The sequence below is a fragment of the Ursus arctos genome, unplaced genomic scaffold (assembly GCF_023065955.2).
Source record: "Ursus arctos isolate Adak ecotype North America unplaced genomic scaffold, UrsArc2.0 scaffold_19, whole genome shotgun sequence".
Classification (NCBI taxonomy): Eukaryota; Metazoa; Chordata; class Mammalia; order Carnivora; family Ursidae; genus Ursus; species Ursus arctos.
This window is the reverse complement of record NW_026622863.1, coordinates 27,303,685-27,324,590: the sequence shown is the minus strand read 5'-3', so window position 1 is coordinate 27,324,590 and position 20,906 is coordinate 27,303,685. Positions and strand designations below refer to the sequence as shown.

At 40.0% G+C, this 20,906-nt stretch overlaps 1 protein-coding gene across 1 annotated transcript in view; it reads right to left on the bottom strand.

Annotated features, from left to right (window-relative positions):
* The window catches only part of HYDIN (HYDIN axonemal central pair apparatus protein), a 375,249-nt gene that overhangs the window by 200,049 nt on the left and 154,294 nt on the right, over positions 1-20,906 (bottom strand). Inside the window, exons 11-14 of the mRNA XM_057314225.1 lie at positions 16,194-16,312; positions 11,357-11,580; positions 7,809-7,876; positions 1,971-2,206 (exon numbers count right to left, since the gene is read on the bottom strand). Coding sequence (XP_057170208.1) covers positions 1,971-2,206; positions 7,809-7,876; positions 11,357-11,580; positions 16,194-16,312 — 647 coding nt within the window. The remainder of the gene's footprint in view (positions 1-1,970; positions 2,207-7,808; positions 7,877-11,356; positions 11,581-16,193; positions 16,313-20,906) is intronic.

The following is a 20,906-nucleotide window of genomic DNA, read 5'->3' as shown; positions in this document are numbered from 1 at the left end:
AAAATCTTGTCTCCTCCCTTACCCTCCATATTCATTACTAGAGCAGAAAACAGGAAGCTCCAAATAAAGGTCTCAAGGACAATTATGTGTCCAGTATATATATTTTACCCTATGTTTTTTATTTCTTATTGTGAAATGTTACATTCAGGCTGTTGAAGTCTTGTCACAATTTTTCATTGCTTAAAGATGATTTGTAGTGGGAGAGATACTTCAAAGTGTAGAGAACAGCTTCTGGCATAGGTGAAAGCTTTTCTATCTATAAATTATGGATGAAGGACTAATTAAAAATTTTTTCTTGGTTGCAAAGGGAATCATTGGATGCAAATTTGAGTCTACACAGACATGGTTGAAATATAGTTCAGGAGTGAAAACTGAAGCTTGGAGAAAGCTTTTCCAAATATAAAGGGGAAATGACGGAGCCATTGATTTGGAAAGCAAACTTGTCAGATTCGGAGAGAAGTAGCTGCCCCAGCGTGCAGAGATGCCTGCAGCGAGGAAGCCCTCTTTCTATCTCCCAGCTATGGTTAGAAGGCAGAAGAACAAGTGGCTCTGGCAGAAGGCTGCTAGATGGATGCTGTGGCTTCTAAAATCTTCTTGTGCGATGTGCGAGAGGCAAAAAGGAAAGGTAGGTAACGTGTAGGCTGAGCAGTAAGTACAAAATAAATTCTTTGCAACAGCACTTCTTCCTGGGAAAGTCACAGCTAGGAACTGCCATGATCTGAATGGTTGTGTCTCCCTCCCTGCCAACAAAATGCATATGTTGAAATCTTACTCCCCCAGTGTGGTAGTAATTAGGAGGTGGGGCCAGTGGGAGGTGATTAGGTCATGATTAGAGCCCTCATGAACAGAATTAGTTCCCTTATAAAAAATATCCCACAGAGCTCCCAGCTCCTCCCACCATGCGAGGACACAGGAAGTCAGCAGTCTGCAACCTGAAGAGGCCTCTCACCAGAAGCCTACCATTCTGTTACCCTGACCTCAGACTTCCAGCCTCCAAACTGTGAGACATAAACTTGTTGTTTATAAGCCACCCAGTCTTGAGTATTTGTAAAAGGAGCAGCCCAAGCAGACAAAGACCACAACCCTGAGAAGTTATAAAGATATATGCTATAAACTTCATTAGGTCCACGGAGAAGCTCTTGGAAGAGCCAAAAACTCCCAGAAAAGATTGAGGATGAGTGGATTCACAGTGAGATATTATAAAACATTTAAAACAAATGTGGGGGTAAGACCATAGCTGAATTAAATATTCCAAGAATAATGACTAAAGAGAAAATTACCAACCTTAGCTATGGAAGTCTTATTTTTTCTTTCCCAGAAAAGATAAAATAATTTCAATTTATCAGCCTTCAGTAATGCTAGACCTAACTATTTGAAGAAGCAAAAGTAAGTGAGGGAGGACAGTAAAACCTTTCTCAGTTAGCCGTGAAATAATTCTGCTGGTGGCCATAACCAGAGCATCACACGGTGGGTCTAAATATAAACCACTGTTAGGAATATCTCATCTACATTCACCATGAAGCCCAGATTTGTATTAAAAATCTAAATAAACTGTGTATCATCTGTGGCACAAATCTGGACCTTTATTGGTATGAACGATTTGATTCTGAAGGAAAGTAGGATATAATTATCAATGAGTTCTTAAATCTTTTAATATTTGTACCAGTGGGTGTACTGTCTATATAGAGCAGTGGTTGCACTACGGTTCACTAGACTGCATTGTTCTGGTGAAGGCAATGCATCTAGATTGATGGAAATCCACTAGAGCAGTGTCGGTTCTTTTTGCCCAATATCTTTGCATCTGGTTTCTTTGGCCCCAGTAGTTTATTGCCTTACAGGCCCACTTTTCCAATTAGAGGCACTCCCTCCCACTGACGGTGGGCAATTAAAGCATACCTTAGCTGTGGTCCTAGTAACTATTTGAGAGTTTGGCTCCTTGGCCATATGTGCTAGAAGGCTGTGCACTTTACCCTGATAGCAGCAAATCCTTGGGGGCGAATGGTGCCACTGCTGGGAGTGATGGTAAATTCTTTTGGTTTCATTATGGGTATTTCGTCCTTGTTTCCAGATGGTCTTTTGTAGTCTGAATACTGATCACAACTTGAAATGCTTTTATGGCCATCGCCATCCCCAGGAACACGCAGTTTGAAGGTCATGGGGACCAAGGAGGTATTATTGAGGGAACATATCAAGGTATGAGGGAAGCCTGGAAAAAAAAATGTGAGGTAAGAGCCTCTTGAACTTCAACCTTGGCTAGCATTGTCAAACCTCTCAAATGAACTGTCTATGCAACTCATCACTACTTGCTTAACACCACCTCTCCCTGATACAGTCTTCAGTTGGACAATCAATGAATGCATTTCTTTCTTTTTCTTTCTTCCTTTCTTTCCTTCAACGAATACTTTTATGCACTTACTATTTAGCAACAACAGACATAAAACCATCCCTTGATGTCCATCCAGGACCCTCTCAAGAAGCAGCCTCTATTATCTGTTTGGTGAATAGTCCTCCAAAAGTATATTTAGCATTTAATTTTTGCATAGAATACAGATTTTTCAAGAAAATTAATCATATTTGCTCTTTTTATTTGCCAACGTGTGAAAGGAGAAGCCTGTGTGGTTTTCCCCGCTGTGTGACCTAGAGCCTTGCCAAGACATTATATAACTCATCCTGGACCTGTGTGAGGCTCGCGCTCTCAGGGTCGATGACACGAAATCAAATAATAGCCTCTCCCGAGAGAGACTTTACAATCTGCTTTTGAGCCTGCCAGAGACTAACACACCGGCTTTTACCTCCATTAGACAAAGCTACTTTGTCATGTTAAATCTAGCCTTCTTACGTTCAGTTCGGGGAGATTCCTGGTGCTTTTCTAAGAGATATGGATCCTCCTTGCCTGGCAAGAAATAAACTGAGCTCTGATTTTGGATTATTGATGTGGCCACTGTATCTGCTACCACTTTCAGAGCAAGAGGAGAACAAATATGTATATTTCTACTAGATGGCAACACTACTCTTTCTACCTTGAACCCCACTGCAACAAAACACAATTGGTCTCTGGAGTAGTTACTACATCACTGCAGGGGCTATTTTGACCTGATCTACTTCTCAAGATCCCCATGACTGAGCCTCTGTCTACACATTAGGGCTGCTGGAGGAAACGCGCTTGTATCTCCTTGGCGATACCACCTGCCAATCTACTTGGAAGAGATTGGTTATGGAAAAAGAATTGCCTAATTAAGCGTACCTGAAGGATTTTCTTGGAAATCCCAGGGAAACTGCTCGAAAGTCAGTTTCACAATCATGTATTGCTGCATTCGACTTTTCTGAACTCTCCCAGCAAGGACTCTTGAAACTATAGATCCTTCACCCTTATTTCACCTGACCATTTATGGGATAAGCGTTCTTACATCGTAAGGTGTTCTCTGGAAGCAGTTCATATAAGGATTCAGATGCGTCCTTCCAAACCACTGCTCAGACTATTTTCCCGAAGCTAGAAGTTTTTCCGAGAACAAAGCCAGTTTCAACCTCCTAGCTAGAACAATTCCTTGCACAACTACCTGTAAACCCCATGTTACTTGTTAAGAAGCCTAAAGAAGGGGATATTATTTGATTAAAGACTGAAGGGTCCTTACTAATACAAGTGTTACTCCTAGGCTTCTGCTTGCACCAAATCCTAATATTATTGGGTTTAGGCTTTCCTCATGCTTCCTATGATTTTTTTCCTGCTAACCTTTGTAAGATCTTTCTATAATCATTGCAATTAAGATCCTAAGGGACAACCACAATTAATTTACACCTTACTTTACACCCTCCTAAAGTCAATTTAAATATTTCCTCTTGAGGGAAACATGACCAGTTCATACCTGGGCCATGGAAGATAACTACCATGTTGCTGTTTTTTTTTAATCCCTATACTTATCCCAGCAACTTTGCCCTCAAACCTTACCTTCTCTGACCAAATTACCCAATGGTCAGGTCCACTGAGTACCTGGAGCCTTCTAAACTCCTTATTCTCATTTAACATATTCTTGCAGCTCCTGAAAAATAGTGACCTTGCCCCTTTGGGTCTATCACCTGGCATATCAGTTGTTACTTGGTCCATTGTACTCTGATGAATCTGAGGATTTATCAAAGCTTCAGTAATCCTTCAGGGACAATCACCACCCAAATTCTATAATCTGACTCTCTCATGCTACTATAGCTTCAGTCAACCTAATTAATTATTAGATATGTCATCCAACATCCAATTCTACCATCAAAATATTTATAGCCATTCTTTAAACATTTCAGATACCAACCAACAGTACTATGACCTCTCATCTACTTTAGTGTATTTATAATAATCTAACACCATTAATCCCAACAGGCCCTGATGCCAAATCTAGAATCTTCATCTCTAAGCAAATAAAAGCCATGTCTCTACACTAAAACAGACACTTCTTCAAGAATGGGCCTTAATGACAATATGGGGAAAATATTACCAACTTTAGTTAGCTCAATGTACTCCCCAACACTACAAGTCTTTGCAAAACCTTGTTTAACTCCATACAATATGCCAGTCATCCTGAAATAAATAAGAGAATTCCTCCAATCCCTGGCTTATTCCTGTAACAGATAATTTCTCTTGCATCTGGAACTATATGCACCCTTATTGGTCTTTCATCCCTGAGCCAATAACATGTTTACTTTCGTCTGCCTCATCAAAGCCCTAATTGCACATGTGAGATGGTAATCAGGAAGTTTCCAGTAAAAAAACTCTTCCATGGATGATGTTCCTTTGTGACAGGAGGCCAATCTTCCTGGAGAAATAATGATACTTTGGGTAGGAGTCACGAGAGAACTCTAGCTCCAACTTTGGGACTAAAGAGATTATCATAAAAAATTTTTGAAAATGTATCACAAAATTGTCTCCGACTTTGGCTTTTACAGTGCAGAATCCAGAAGCACAGCAAAGTAGCTTGAATTAACTGACCCAATTGGTTTTGAAAATGAAATAGCCCTAGATTTCCTGTTGGCAAGCAAAAAGGTATGTTTTTGTTAACATTTCCTGCCACACGACAGAGAAGATTAAGGAATCGATATCCAGACTCAAAAAAATGCAACTTGAATTTTGAAGGTGGACTTAGGAGGGATAAGTTTTCACATCTCAGACCTGGGGAATCTTGGGTCATGGGTCTGCAGTGTCTTTCTGCCTCTTGTCTAGCTGCCTTATCACCAAACGGTTCAATAAGATGTTATACAACTAAAGCAAAATAAGCTGTTTCTAATTTTCACCTAAGCTAGTTACCAAAACTTCCAGCTGGACCAAACATGAGAAAGAGCTGTTGATTATTATCTTTAAAGCTCAAGGGAACAATGATTTAATTACCCAATAATGGCCTTTCCTGTATACTTAGGGATAAGAACAGACCAAATGGAAGACATTAATGGGAAAAAAACCTACCTAGCTTTGGAGCACGCATAAATGGTTTTACCCACTGTGTTACCCAGAGCTTGCCAATTTGAATAAATCAATGACCTCTTGGGCATAAATATACACTTCCTGTTTGCCATATTTTGTTGAAATGTACTATTAGGGGTTTGATGCCTTTTAATGTTTGGATTCACATATTCTTGGGGCTCAAAAATTGGTTTGTCATTGGCATAATATTGACATTAACCTTTCAAGGGTGAGCAATAGGGCAGACTCTAGACAATGAATCAGTATGAGATTTCTTGGAGAGACTGAGGTGCTTATCTAGATTCTGCTTTCTGCCTCCAGGGCAATATGATAGAGGGCACATTTCCCAACTATTCTGTGTTGGAGTTCGTATTTCAATGCCTGTGGAAGGGTACACTGCATGCGTCAGTCACCCAGACCTCTCTGCGGCCTCAGCTGAGCTGTTTGGAGGATAACTGCACAGATCTTTGGGTAAGTAATTCACCTCTTACTGTGGATCAGTCACAGTTATAACCCCTTGAGAGAGTATGTCTGTCTTAGTTGGCCATCAGACAATTTTCAAGTTGTAGGTCGCTCTTACTTTCCTTCAAAAACTCTATCACTTAAAATGCCCTACAAATTTGTTAAAATTTCTCCAGCCATTTTCATATTCTATGGTAATAAACACATTCAACTCCATTTATATAGCTCTTCCTATATGTTAGGAAATGTGAAATGTTAGAGCAACTGATAAAGGCATTATAAATCAGCTTTTTATAAAGAAAAGATATTTTTGTAAAAAAAAAATTTTCCCCAAGTAGATGGGCCTACTTGAAGCAAAAGAACTGAAATTCAAAATGGAGGAAACAAAGAAAAATGGAAAGGATTGCGGACTACAGATTCAGACTAGGGTTTCTCAGCCTTTTCTAAATTATTACCACCTCCTAAAAGAAACCTTGTGATGAATTAATTTTCAATGAAATCAATTAATTAAATATAAATTAAATTAGGGGCGCCTGGGTGGCTCAGTCGTTAAGCGTCTGCCTTCAGCTCAGGGCGTGATCCCAGAGTCCTGGTATCGAGCCCCACATCAGGCTCCTCTGCTGGGAGCCTGCTTCTTCCTCTCCCACTCCCCCTGCTTGTGTTCCCTCTCTCGCTGGCTGTTTCTCTCTCTCTGTCAAATAAATAAATAAATAAAATCTTAAAAAAAAAAAAAAAAATATATATATATATATATATAATTTAAATTAGACTAATTTCTCCCTAATGAGAAAAATTAAGTACTAAGGAATAAGATTGTGTTGCATGGGGCTGAACTTTGGAGGATGACAAACATTGATTAGATCTATGCTTTCTTTTTTTTCAGCGCCAAACAAACAGTTTTTGTTCCTTTGGGGGAACATTACCCCTGTTCACAGTGCATGATTTAGAGAGATCTCATTTGAAATACTCATTCTGCCACTGCTGTGTGACCATGGGAAGTTATTTAACTGTTCGAATGCTCAGTTCTTCCAGCTCCAGAATGGGATTCCTAAATAGCATCTCCTCAAAGAGCTGCTAAAAGGTTTAAATGTAGTGCATGTAATTCACTTAGCAGTGTCTGGAATACAAGAAAGAACCAATAAATGGACACTTCTACTGCCAATGCAGTCGTTTTTATTATTGGAAATGCTGAGACAGGAGGAAATGACTCAGGGAAGTAACTGAGCAAGAAGACAACACAAAAATATAGACATCTTCCATTTGGAGTGATAGAACACCTGAGTCAAACCACCACTGAATTCACTTGAAACTTGAGAGCATCTCTGTGAACAGGTTGCTGTGTAACCAGACTGGCAAATCAGAATCTTCATATAAATAGAGTGTTCAGGGGGGCACCTGGGTGGTACAGTCAGTTGAGCGTCTGACTCTTGCTTTCGGCTAGGTTATGATCTCAGGGTCGTGAGATCAAGCCTGGCATTGGGCTCCCTGCTCAGTGTGTAGTCTGCTTGAGATTCTCTCCCTCTCCCTCTGCCCCTCCCACTTGTGCTCTCTCTCTAGAATAAAAAAATAAATCTTATAGACAGATAGGTAGGTAGGCAGACAGAGTGTTCAGAACATTCAGATAGGAGTGTGAAGTCTAAGGCTTTCCATTGTTCCAGTGTTGGAAGAGCCGGGGCAACCACGACCCAACAGCTCTTAGTGCCCAGGTCATGGTTATAACTTCCACATATAAACTAGGAAATGATACCAAAATGCATTGCTGCAGAGGAAGGAGAGAACATTTCCAGACTCTTTTAGCTATTACCCATAAAAAAATGGTGAGAGGTTCTTTGAAAACCTTCCCCCTTCCATGTAGAGAGAAAAGTAATTCCACTCAATTTCTAACTTCAAATGGAAAAATACTCACCAAAGGAAACATCACCAAAGTGCAGAGCAGGAACATTAAAATGGAAGGTAGGTCCAATGACGCAGCCTCTGAAAGCAGGAATACAAATTGGGGGAGTAGAGAATGCAGTGAATTCAGAATAACAATCAGGAACTAGGGAGACAACAAGTCCTAAAAACCATAAACTGGCATTAAGTCAAGTACAGAATCTGGCACTTAAAAAAACCACGAGATGATGGTCTATCACAGTGCTTCTCAGAGTTCTTTTTCAAGACTCGAACCCCTGGGTTTTAGCAAATGATGCTGTGGTTAACTTATCACCAAATTCCTACTAATGAATGAGGCAGAGCAGACACATCACCAAACCAATGGCGCAGAACAGTAATGTGGGTAAGATACATATCACAGCTCTGTAATGCTCTAGCCCCCACCCTGTGCCCTAAGCAACCACTAATCTATTCCCATTTCTCTCTTTGGTTCTGTTAGTTTGTCCTTCACATATTTGGGGGTTAGGTGCGTATATGCTTATAATTGTTATATTTCCTTAATGGCTTAACTCTTTTATTATTGCAAAATGTCCCTCTTTGTCTCAAGTAACAATTTTTATTTTAAAGTCTATTTGTCTGATATTAGTACAGCTTTCTTTTGGTTACTGTTTGCCTAGTGTATTTTTTCCCATTCTTTTTAATTTCAACTCTTCATATTTTGGGATCTAAAAGAGCATATAGTTGGATTGTGTTTTGTGGGTTTTTAAAAAATCCATTCTGCCAATCTCTGCCTTTAATTGAAATGTTAACTATATTTACATTTAATATAATTACTGATAAAGTAGGATTCATGTCTTACACTTTACTCCTTGTTTTTTATATGTCTTAATGCCTTCTCATTCCTCTTTTTCTCCATTATCTTCTTTTGTGTTAAACAGATATTTTCTTAGGGTAGCCTTTTAATTACCTTGTCACTTTTTTTACTGTATTTTTTAGTTAGCTCGGGGAATATTTGAGAGAATGGGCAATCCATCCTGAACTTGGAAAAATAATTCAGAGAGTCAAAGGTTAAGACAGTAGGATTCATGCAACAGGAATGTCTAACAAACTCAAATTCCCCAGTCACTGTACCCAATATACAACCTTGCATGTAGGAGGTGCTCGAGAAAAGTTTCAGTGGATATCCAAAATACACATTTATTCCTAATAGAGTAGCAGTGTGTACGGATGTGTATCAATAAATGCAGTACTAATTATTAGGCTGCACTTAATTAGGGAGTGGCCACATGAAATTGGGATGGGCTTTCTTATTCAACCTGAAGGACAGGAATTAGCCTGTCTTGTCCAGTATTTTCCTTTTCCCTACATGAAAAGTAAACTTACAGTCTTTTAATACCCTATACGCTCTTACCCTTAGATAGAGTGGTTGTTATTTATTTATTTATTTTTAAGATTTTATTTATTTGACAGAGAGAGAGACAGCCAGCGAGAGAGGGAACACAAGCAGGGGGAGTGGGAGAGGAAGAAGCAGGCTCCCAGCCGAGGAGCCTGATGCGGGGCTCAAACCCAGAACTCCGGGATCACGCCCTGAGCCGAAGGCAGACGCTTAATGACTGCGCCACCCAGGCGCCCCAGAGTGGTTGTTATTTTTATCTTGACTATTTGTAAGAGCAGAGCTTTAAGGTTTTGTCTTCCCCATTTTGGACAGAGGCCCATCAATGATGCTGGATGTTGTGGAGGACGCTCATGATTCTGAGCGATACCTCTTGAAGTCAGGAAGTCAGATGGGGCTTTGAAGAGCTGATCTGCTGGAGCTTACTGAGGACCCTCAAGGATCAGACAATCTCTGAAAGGGAGATGGGGGGATGCATTTGCAGGTTTGCTCTTCCTGCTTCTGCAGATAACCACCTCCATTGCTTGTCACGAGATGTTAATTGTTATGGAGGTGGGAGGTGAACTAGAGTTCATACAATGTGAAAAATTACTCCTGTCCTCCTCATGTTCTGTTTATCACTGAAGGATGTCAACCATGGGCCAGGATGAGCATGGTGGGTCTTCTTGAAGAGTCAATGTTATTCAAATATTTAGACAGCAGCGCTGATTTTTTTCTATTATCACAAACACTGATGTATTATGGAAGAAAATATAAATACCTTCTGAATGTTTCAGGTAGGTCTTGAGACTTAAAAAAAAAAGTTTATGATTATGGCAGTCTGTCTCAGCTATGCCACAGCAGTCCTGAGACACAAACATTCATTCACTCTCCTTATTTGTTAGAGGCTGTGTTCGTTTGCTAGGGCTGTCATAACAGAGCACCACAGACTGAGTGGATGAAACAACAGAAATTTATTTCCTCATAGCTCTATGGGCTGTAAGTCCAAAATCAATATGTCAGCAGGACTGGTTTCCTCTGAGGGACTCCCTCCTCAGCTTGTAGACGGCCATCTTCTCTTTACAGGGAGTTTTCCTATCTGTGTGCCTGTTCTTATAAGGACACCAGTCACACTGTATTAAGGCCTACCCACATGGCATCATGTTACCTTAATTACTTCTTTAAATGTCCTATCTCTAAGTGCAGTCCCATTCTTAAGTACTGGTTATTAGAATTTCAATATATGAGCTTGGGAGGACACAATTCACTCCATAACAGGGACACTTAGGTGGAAGAATTGAAAGAAGCGGTAATAACCTTTAGGCTTATCTTGAGATTCTGAATTTCCAGTAGATATCATGACACCAACAAATTTTCCTAGGATTCTTCAGGCCACAATGTCTATGTTATCCCCAGGCCCCAAGGGAGGCCTTAGCTGTAGACGGAAGGAGGTCCTGCTAACAGTAACCGTAGTAAGAGAGGCTGCCAAGGTAATTAACAACCTGTCGCTATGAAAATCCAAATAGGATCTGTGATGTGTTCTAAAGACATGATCTTTCTAAGCACCGGGAACCAAAGTTGTATATCTGCCCAATGGGTTGGTCATAGAGAACTTCTTTTTAAAACCTGAGGACAAACTCTACTATTAATGACTTTCAATTATCACAAACAGCTGGAGAAGCCATCAAAGGACTTGTAGCACAAAAGCTGCAAATGTCTAGCCTTGGACGACTGACACTGTAAGTAGACTCTTTTACAATACCTGGAGTATTATCGGTATGAGCATTTAAAAATTTTCCTTAAAATAAAAATGAAAGATGAAAGTTTAGAGAAACTGGGATAATAGTGAAAGCCTAGTCCAGAAGATGATTTTATCCAGGTGTTACTGTAATGATTTATTTTCCCTAAATATTCTAAAACAGAGAGTGTAACTAGGAACTAGCTTAATGTTTTAAGTCCTTATTTTATAAAGCTATAGCTTGTAGAAAAACTAGATCCCCAAACAGCATCTGTATCCACATTACAATAATAAGTTACACGTGCTGAGTATGTAAACGCTGGTGAAAATTTAAAACACTCCATTATTTTGATGTGTTCCTACCAGCAAAGATAGTTATGGACATCCAAGACAGGATCTGGTTTTGAAGTTTAAGAAAGCAGCAGATAAAAGCTTCAGTTAGCTTCCACATTAGTTACAGATAATATCTTACCTAATGGTCAGTTTCACAGGTTCAGGGGATCCATTCACACTGACCAGGAACTCTTCTTCAAAGTTTCCCAAGATGGCAGAACTGAAAGAGATCTGGACTGCCTGGACTCCGTTTGGTTCGATGATGCCTTCCCTGGGGCTGAAAATAAAGCAGGCCCCCAAAGCCGAAGTCGGAGGGATCACGTTGAAGAGGGCATCAATGCTGCCTTTGTTGGATAGTATTGCCTGTATCAATAAAAAGCCAAGAATGCAAAGATAGAGCATGGACATCTGACTTATTTTCATATAAGCATGTGGCTGTACTGTTTAATACCAACACATAGAGAGCTACAGGAATTAAAGCCAGAGAAAAACTCCAGGGGAGAAATGAACAGTCTTCTGCCTTGAAGGTGTGAAGATAAGAAACCCAATACAGAAGTAATTTTGTGTTTTTAGTATCCTCTTTGGAACAGAGTTTTCACATGTACTATAGTCATGTTATAAATGCTGATTGTAATTGCGTCTACAGAAAAGGAGCCTTAAATGCCTTTTTCTGATACTCTATAGAGTAACTGAGGGAAGGCAGGTATTTATCTTATATGCATGAGAAGGTTGAGAAGAAGTGACATCCTGAAAAATAAGAAGTCAGAATAGAGGAGCAAGAACTACCTAAGCCTATGTTTATAGTGTAGCCTGGAGAATGTGAACGAGACATCACCGTGGATTCCAGAGGACAAAGATTCTCCTTGTTGTGCTCTTAGATTTCATTCTATGGGGATACTTTCACCTCAAACTCTATTGCATGCATACGACACTATTGTTTGGGGATGCTTATGTAAGCAACTGTTTTACTATAGAAATGTTTTAATTCTGTATACCATGGGCCCATATTTGCTTGCACACTAGGTAAGTACATGTAAAAAGCTCCTGCCTGGCATTCAGAGTTCTCCACACCTGGCTCAGTCCATCGCTCCTGCTCCCACCCCCCGTGGTGCCTGTCTGATGAGCCTGTGCCTTAACCATGCAGCTCTGTTCCTGGGCTTCTAAGACAGTCTCTGTTCCTTGCCAATGCTTACACCTGAACAGGTGGACAGCACGTTCTTCTATTTACATACCGCCTTCAACCCGCACTCAAAGCACCGAGGAGAAAGAGCACAGGAGATCAGGAAGAAATGTACAGAAAGGTAAGCGGGGCAATGTCGGGAACCTAGAAGAAGCCAAGGGAGGAGAATTTCCAGAAGGGGTTGAATGTGGACAGAGCTGAAGGGGAATAAATTCTGAGAAAATGTTACAGATTTTTGATTTTTAATTAAAAGCCATCCCCGCCCTTGAAGAAGAAAGGAACGCCAATGGAGTGTGACTGCAGAATCCAGAGTCCAAATGTTTAGGGAGTGAGTGAGTACGGACGACATAGCAGCTGACTGAGATTGCTGTTTTGAGAGGATTGGGGGTGAGCAGTGAGAGTGGGGGCAGCAAAGCTGTGGGAAGTATGGCAGAGGAGACCCAGGGTATTTACATTAAACGGGATAATGCATACTCAGTAGCTAGCACACGCATTTGTTGTAGTAAGAGAAGGGGGCTGGGTTACCAAGGGAATGGGGTCTGGGTGGACGTGGGGCGTCCACCAGCTCAGGCTGCCTCCTGAGAAGCAAAGAAGAAGGAATCAAGAGCACGTGTAGAATAGAGTCAGGGGCCTTTGCAGAGGAAAACCACCACCTCTCCTAAGAGAAGACAGATGATGTGCCAAAAGAGATACCTAATTAATTGCTGCTTGATATTTTATTCATCTTTTTGCATTCATTTCCTATCTCCCTCACTCAGTTTTAGGTTCCCTGGTCATAGAATTCATGCTTCACCCTTCATTCCTTTTAAACAGACCATGTAGAAAGTGATTATGGCCAGGGACTCAGAAGCCAAATTGCCCAGGCTCAAATCCCAGCTTTACCATTGACTTCCTAGCTGTGTGACCTTGGGAAACTTGCTCTGTTTCTCTGTGCCCCAGTTTCTCCATCTGTAAAGTGTAACTACTACTAACTTCTCAGATTGCTGTGAAGGTGAAATTAACTTATGTAACTCTTAGAATAGAGTACCTCACAAAGAGTGCTTATAAACAACAGCAACGGCTATCTATATTCTCAGTGCCACACCGAACGGGTTTGAAATTTGCCTGCGCTTAAGAAGTGACTGACACATGTTAGTGGTAACTTAAAGGCAACTCAAAGGTGTTAGTGGTCATTCAAAGGGAATTCCACTCAAAGGGAATTGTTTTTCTCTCTAAAGAGATGCACAGATTGCCTTTTTATTTTTTGGTTAACGGCAATATTTTTACCCAGATTTTGTATAAGGCACCAGGTCTTCCATGTTCAAGAACATGCATGTGATTCCTCTCCCCCTGGGAAAAAGACCCTTCATGTGTATGCAGAATCCAGCAAGTTATTTGGGACGAAATTCTGAGATCTTCTGATTGCCTGACCCTTGCAGTCCAATCCCTTGGGGAGGAGAAATCTACACTAGCGCCTCACCTTGTTTTCCTTCTAATTACACTGGGGAACAGCGTACACTCTTGGAGCTGTGGTTTACTTTTTACGTGTTTGCTCAGCTCAGCAATGACTAAGGGCAATAGCTAGTTATTCAAATTCGTCTCAAGTAGGTAACATAATAAATTGAAAGAGAGATGCAATGAGGCACCAGCACTAAATACGCAGAGAGTGCAAAATATTCCTGTAAGAAGCACCTTACCATGTCCTTCTCTGCCAACGTGCAGCTCTCCGAACTGTCCAGTCTGAGGCAGCACCTCATCTAACACTTGTTTAGCTGGCTGTGGTTTACTTTCCTGGTCAAATCTAGGAGGGTGGGAAGTGGTGGCCTCAATACACTTCAGTTATATGTGTAAGAAATTATTATTACGCTCAGAGAACACTTATCCATTTTGCATCAGAACTAAAGGTCCTTTTCTGATGTGGCATCCACAAGACACAGTCTGTGAGATGTAAGGGAAATTCACACTGGATAAATTACAGACAGAATGTGAATTTCATAAGAAGCACTGCACATTGTTTTCCTCCCAAAGCGACCCTTTTTTCAAAATGCAAAAGACACTGAATGCAACATAGTAGCTGTGCCATTTTTCAGTTCATGACAGTCATGTGACCGATTTCTTCATTTAAATCATGCTCTTATGTACATTCCATCTCATTATGACATTGACATCTCTATTTACCTTTCACATCGTCCCATTTAGGGCACAGTTACTTTAGTGAATGTGGGGATAGAGGACACAGTAGCAAGCTCTCAGCAGCAACCGGGCATTTGCCTCCCATGCCAAGGTTAGGGTGGGCGGAGAGCTGAGCTGGCTGTAGGCTGGACTTGCTCATGGTGAGAGCCCCGGGGTTGAAAGGGCAGTAAAAAGCCTTGTCTTCCCAGGATACAGGGCCCTCATAATCCAGTGCTCGTTCACATTTACCAGCTGAACAACCTTGCCAAGTTACTTAACAGACGTGGCAGAGTCAGGTTTGCTATCCACTGAACCCACTTCCTCTTGCTCCCGTGCTTACAACTAGACTGCATTTCCCAGCTACTGATGCAGCGACGTACAGCTGATGGGACGTGAATGAACGGGCGTGTGCCACCTATAGGGCCAATTCCAACAAAAGTGCATCTCTCCCTGCTCCTTCCCTTTCCACCCGCATGACACATGTGAGGCTGCCATGTTGCAGGCCACACGGTGGGGGTGGCAGAGCTATGAGCTGGAAGGAGCCAAGGGCCCAACGCTTTGCTGGCGGAGAGCCGTCAGCTGATAGGTAAGCTCGCTTGAGACTTTATGTAAGCAAGGAAATAGACTTGTCATGTCTGAGAGAGTAGAGATCTTTGTATTTGTTAGGGTATCTAGCATTACTTTAACTAGTAAAACTTCTTGAAGCACCAGGAAATAGTCATTGTACCTACTCCCTAGGGTTTAGTGAGGACCAAACAAACCAATGAATGTAAAAGTACTGGTATTGTGCTCAACATGCATGAAGGATGATGTCGTAGATGGTATTAACCACTCTCTGGCTCTTCTTGCTCGTTTGGAGAACAGGTACAAGAAAACCTGCCTTTCACAGTTTTGTAAGGACTAGAAACTAAACACACGTAGACAGATGTGCACACACAAGAAAGCATGGAACCTGACATCTATTTTTCACTAAGTAACCGCTTTTATTACTACCTTTAGAGAAACACAAACACTTAAAGTTTCTGAATCTTTGTAAAATAAAGTTTCAATGGTTACAATTTGATATAATGTAAAAAAAAGTACCCTAGGTACAAAGTCAGTGGTGAGGTGACACTGAAGTAAGTTTGATCCTGAAGAACCCATGAGTACAGCTTGCAAAAGGATCATTTTCTATCTAACTGGAAAGACAAAGCAGGGAAGTTTCAAACAGAAAGTTCCAGAAAGTACAATGACTGGTTTTTAATCATGGATTGGAGACTAAGTGCATTCAGAGAAGACTCTGAAGTGTGAAAACAGCTATCCTTATTAGGACATTCTGGAAAACATGGAAGCTTCTCTCTCCTCTGGTCTGCAGGATTTATGTTGTCAGAGAACAAGCATTAAACAGATGGGGAGAAGATGATGATTTTCCCCTTTGCAATCCACACGATGATGAAGATAAAACCAATAAAAGTATGGCTTCGTTGCCTTGAGGACATTTAGAGGGAAAACGTTCAACAGGGCTAGGAGGAGGAGGAAGAGCCAGATCATTCCAGAGTCCGAGTATGAGTAATGGCAGACACATTTTCCATCAATAATCACATATACAAAATAACCTAAAAAGCTAAGTACAATTTGAGTCTCAATGAACAATTCTAGTGCTTACCTCATAGCAATGTACAGATCCAATGAAAACTTTTCCAATGTCCAGCAGTTCAAAGTTGAAGTGAATCTTTGGTCCCATTCCTTCCCCTTTGATTCGGAGAGGCAGACGGATCTCTCGGCCTATAAAGACAATTCAGACTTTATTACCCTGAAGGATGCTTCATTACCCCCAAATTATGCACGACGTGTTGCCAATGTAAGCAATCAACAGTACTGCACTGACTCTCTGCCCTGGACCCAGGGAACCGCAATTTAACCACTGCTGAGGATTTAGCTTATCTTTAGGAAACAGGAACACTGGTAGTTTCTTATCTTTAGGGAGCAGGTTATATTCTAATATAGGCTGATATTTTAGCAGAAAAAAACAATTTAAAAAATTTAACCCAGTCTTAATGGTATTCTTAAGTTTCTTACTTTTGAAAAAAGTAGTTTCTCTAAATTAGAGAAGGGTGACCACTGATAGATGCTTTCTATAAAATAAGAGTCACCACAGGGATCAAAGGACATTGTTCTCACTGATTCTCCCTAGATTTAGGAAGACCAGGGTATTAAGGGATCTGAGTCTAGGAGTTTTACCTGACCCTTACTTTGCAGACTTTCTTTCAGTAGAGGTAATGGGATCCACTAAACAATATCCATGATCGCACATCCACAGTGGGCCCAGGGTGAACATAGAACACAACCTTTAACGTATCAACTGGTTTTGTTTCCTTTCTAAAAATGGATATATCTTCATTTGATAATACATGGTCATTATAAAAATATTATAAAGAAAGTGGAAAATCCTCACATAATTCCACTACCCAAAGATCACTGTTAGTATTTTGGTGCCTATCCTTCCATACTTCATCATATTTAAATACTAAAATACTACATGAAATCATATTTAAATAGTAAGTACTATATTAAGTTTAATATAAATGAGAGCCTATGTTATATATTATTTTGTAACCCGCTTTTTTTTTCACTTAACAATATAACTGCAACATTTTTTTAAAAATTTTTATTATGTCAGTCACCATACAGTACATCCTTAGTTGTTGATGTAGTGTTCCATGATTCATTGTTTGCGTATAACACCCAGTGCTCCATGCAATACGTGCCCTCCTTAATACCCATCACTGGGCTAGCCCATCCCCCAAACCCCCTCTGAAACCTCAGTTTGTTTCCCAGAGTCCATAGTCTCTCGTGGTTCATTCCCCCTTCTGTTTACCCCCACACTTCATTCTTCCCTTCCTTCTCCTACCAATCTCCCTGCTATTTCCTATGTTCCACAAATGAAAGAAACCATATGATAACTGTCTTTCTCCGCTTGACTTACTTCACTTAGCATAATCCCCTCCAGTACCTGCAACATTTTTACATACCATGACCCAAAGATGAGGTAAGTATTTTTAATCAGTCCCTCTTGTTGGATATTTAAATGGCTTCCAACTTTCCTTTTCTTTTCAAGATTTTATTTCTTTATTTGAGAAAGAGAGAATGAGCAAGCAGGGAGGAGGTGCAGAGGGAGAAAGGCTTCCAACATTTCATTCAACAAATTACAATCTAATTAATATCCTTGAATGCATTTATGAACAATTTTCCTACATTTTCTTTAAGCACTTTGAAGATACTCTATTGTTTCTTGTCTTCCACTGTCAAAATTGAGAAGTCAGCTTACTGTCTTATTGCTCATTTGAGGTAATATATCTTTTTCTCTGGCTGCATTAAGATTTTCTTTTTGGTTTTGGTTTTCAGAAGTTTAACCATGATGTTCCCAGGTGTGGTTTGCATGCACCCTTCCTGGGCTTCGTAGAGGTTCTGGAATCTGTAGGTGAATGTCACTCATTGGTTTTTGGAAAATGTTCAGTCATTCATTATGTCTTCAAATATTTCCTATGCTCCATTTTCTCACTTCTTTCCATCCAGATAGATTAACTTTTGCTACATCCTATTTGGCTCTGATGCTCTTTTCTATATTTTGTCTCTGTATGCTTCGGTATGGGTTTTTTCTTTAGATTTATTTAATTTCCAGTTTTAAAAATTTCTCTCTGGCTATACCTATCTAGGCTGTACCTATTCAATTCTACTAAGTTCTTAATTTTGTCAGAACTTTTCAGTTCCAGACTTCCCATGAGATTTTTTAGAGTTTCCAGGCCTCTGCTCAATCTCCTTTTTTTTTTTTTAAAGAACATTGAAAATCTTTTTAACATTAAAAAAAAATCTGTCAAATAATTCTATTTTCTGGCTCTCTACGGAGTTTCTGTTGTTTATCCTGGTGTTCTATCAGACTGTGTTGTCTCCTCGTATGCGTGGTTATTTTTGATGGAGCGCTGGGCAGTGTATATGAAACCGGGAGTGGTCATTTCAAGCCTTGAGAAGATGTTATTTTCCTCTAGCTTCTGGCTGGTGACTAGGGGGCATTAGGATTCCCTAATCTTACCACTCTCAGCTAAGATTCTGTGAGAGAATTAAGCCCTGTACCAAGTCATTTGACTATCTTCTCAATTTTCCCGAGAAGGGTATATAGCTCGTACTATCCTAGATATAAAGGAGATACTAATATTCCTCATACACAATTGATGCCTTAGAACATTAGAAATTACCTCCTGTAACCCCAGTGAAGAAGAACTGTTGTAATCACATTGATAACTGAAAAAGAAGCCAAAGCTGAGCTTCAGTCCTTGTGAGGATCGGTGCATTGCCAGTCCTCACTTCACTGGGTCCCATCCTAAAGTTTGGAAGGTTACTAGAGCCCTTTCTCCTTGGGCATCCCATGAACCCCTGTGTTTCTTCCCTGACTCTACTTAACTTTTCAGCTTCTCTGTAGTTTCTACCAAAAAGGTGGTATTGCTAAGGATGAAGTGGCCCCCACAGTCTGCTTGTCTTTGTTTCCTTCTTCTCTTGGACCTTGGCCCTGTATTTCTCCACTGTTCCGGTAGTTCTCTTTTGCTTCCAAAGGGCTTTGAAAATATTTTGCCTTGCTCTTCTGGTTGTTTTTAGATGGAGATGGTGGGGAGGGAGAGAATCCAAATTGGCGAGCGTACCATTATTGGAACTAGAATTGCCAGAACAAAGAGATGCACATCCGACATTTTGATAGCTATGGCCATACTGACCTCCAGAATGGTCGTAGGAATTTGCACACAAACACTAACGGTATTATAAATGTTTCTCTCTCTCTTCACACTCTCCCTGACAGTGGGGATATAGCCATTTTTGATAATTTGATAGGTTATCCTTAAATTTACACCATTTAAAGTTCTTTAAGCAAAAATAATATATGTGCTCTGTATGTAACATTTTGAACACTGAAAAAACTTCGATGCTCTGTTGGATGGAATCTTTAGTGTGATAGCAAATGTGCTTTGAACAACCAAATCATATTTCTAACTTACTATTATTATCATTATAATGCCTTGTGGCACTTTATGTTCCAGTCTTTTGTTGCTACTTAACTTCCGTATTTTTGATGCTTACTCTCTATGCCTGTCTTTTCAAAGACAAGAGTAACTGTCTCTGTGTCCCCTCTATGCTTGGCAACACAGTGGTCATTAGGCAAGTATTACTTTGATTATAAGAAACAAGAGCAATCTTAGCAATATTTGGGACAGCTGATTCATTCAAAGGGTTCCCCCAATCCATCTGATCCCTGGAAAAGAGGTCTCTTTGAAGATCAGCTGTTTGGGTTGACAATCCTCTAAAATATAAGTAAAATTTTCAAAGAACATCATCAATTTATTCCATTATTTTAGAGTTCTAATCTATTGGCAATGATCTGCATTCCTTGGTCAAGAGAAAAGTATTTTAACAGGGATCCAACTTTCAGAACGGCAAAGAAAGAGAACTGAAAATATATTGTGGAATAAACAGCAAGACTATTTATAACTGTCAGGCTTAAAGCTTTCCCCATCTGTCACCCTGACAGCCTTCCTTAATAATAATGATAATAAAAAAAAGGAGATGTGTTGTAATAAAGCAGTGAGCCAATGTTTCTTTGGGAATTATTAATTATTTCAAGGGAGATGGTCTTATTTGTAGCTATCCAGGATAGAATGGGAGTACAAGTGATAACCAACCTTGCTTTTGTAAGAGTCTAAATTTTAAGGTTGCACTGCAAATGCTGCTTTTCTGCAAGATTTATGAAGCAGGGATTTTTCTTGTCTTGACAAAAGCCAGCAAGAGGGACAAACCTGAAGGAACTAGTAAGCTCTAATGACAGAGTCCTTTCTAGAAGAGCAAAATATTAAAATGTTTTTTTAAAATAAGGAAGTTTCCCATCCCTGATTACAGTGTCTTGGTTTCATACAAGCAGCAGAGAGATGTACTACAGAACTCCCTTTACCAGCCCTGAAGTCCCTGAATGCAAGAGTTCCCATTGCATTAAATTCCAGGAAATATAACTAGGGACTTTCAAAAATTTGCCAGCTATCTTAGATATCCAATATTATACTTGAGCTCCATTCCTGTGCAGTAAGACAAGAAAGAAGTGCGGGGAAATTATAAATAGGGAAAACAAACAGCCATTATTCACATATTTTGGGACTGTCTACCTGGAAAATCCTAAAGAATCTATAAATAATTTTTTTTTAATTAGTAAGAGTTATAATGATGATTACCAAATCAATATATAAAAGTCAACTGCACTTCTACATACTGCAACAATCAGAAAAAATTAATTTGCAAGACATTATTTATAATAGCAACAAAAATATAAAGTACCTAGAAATAA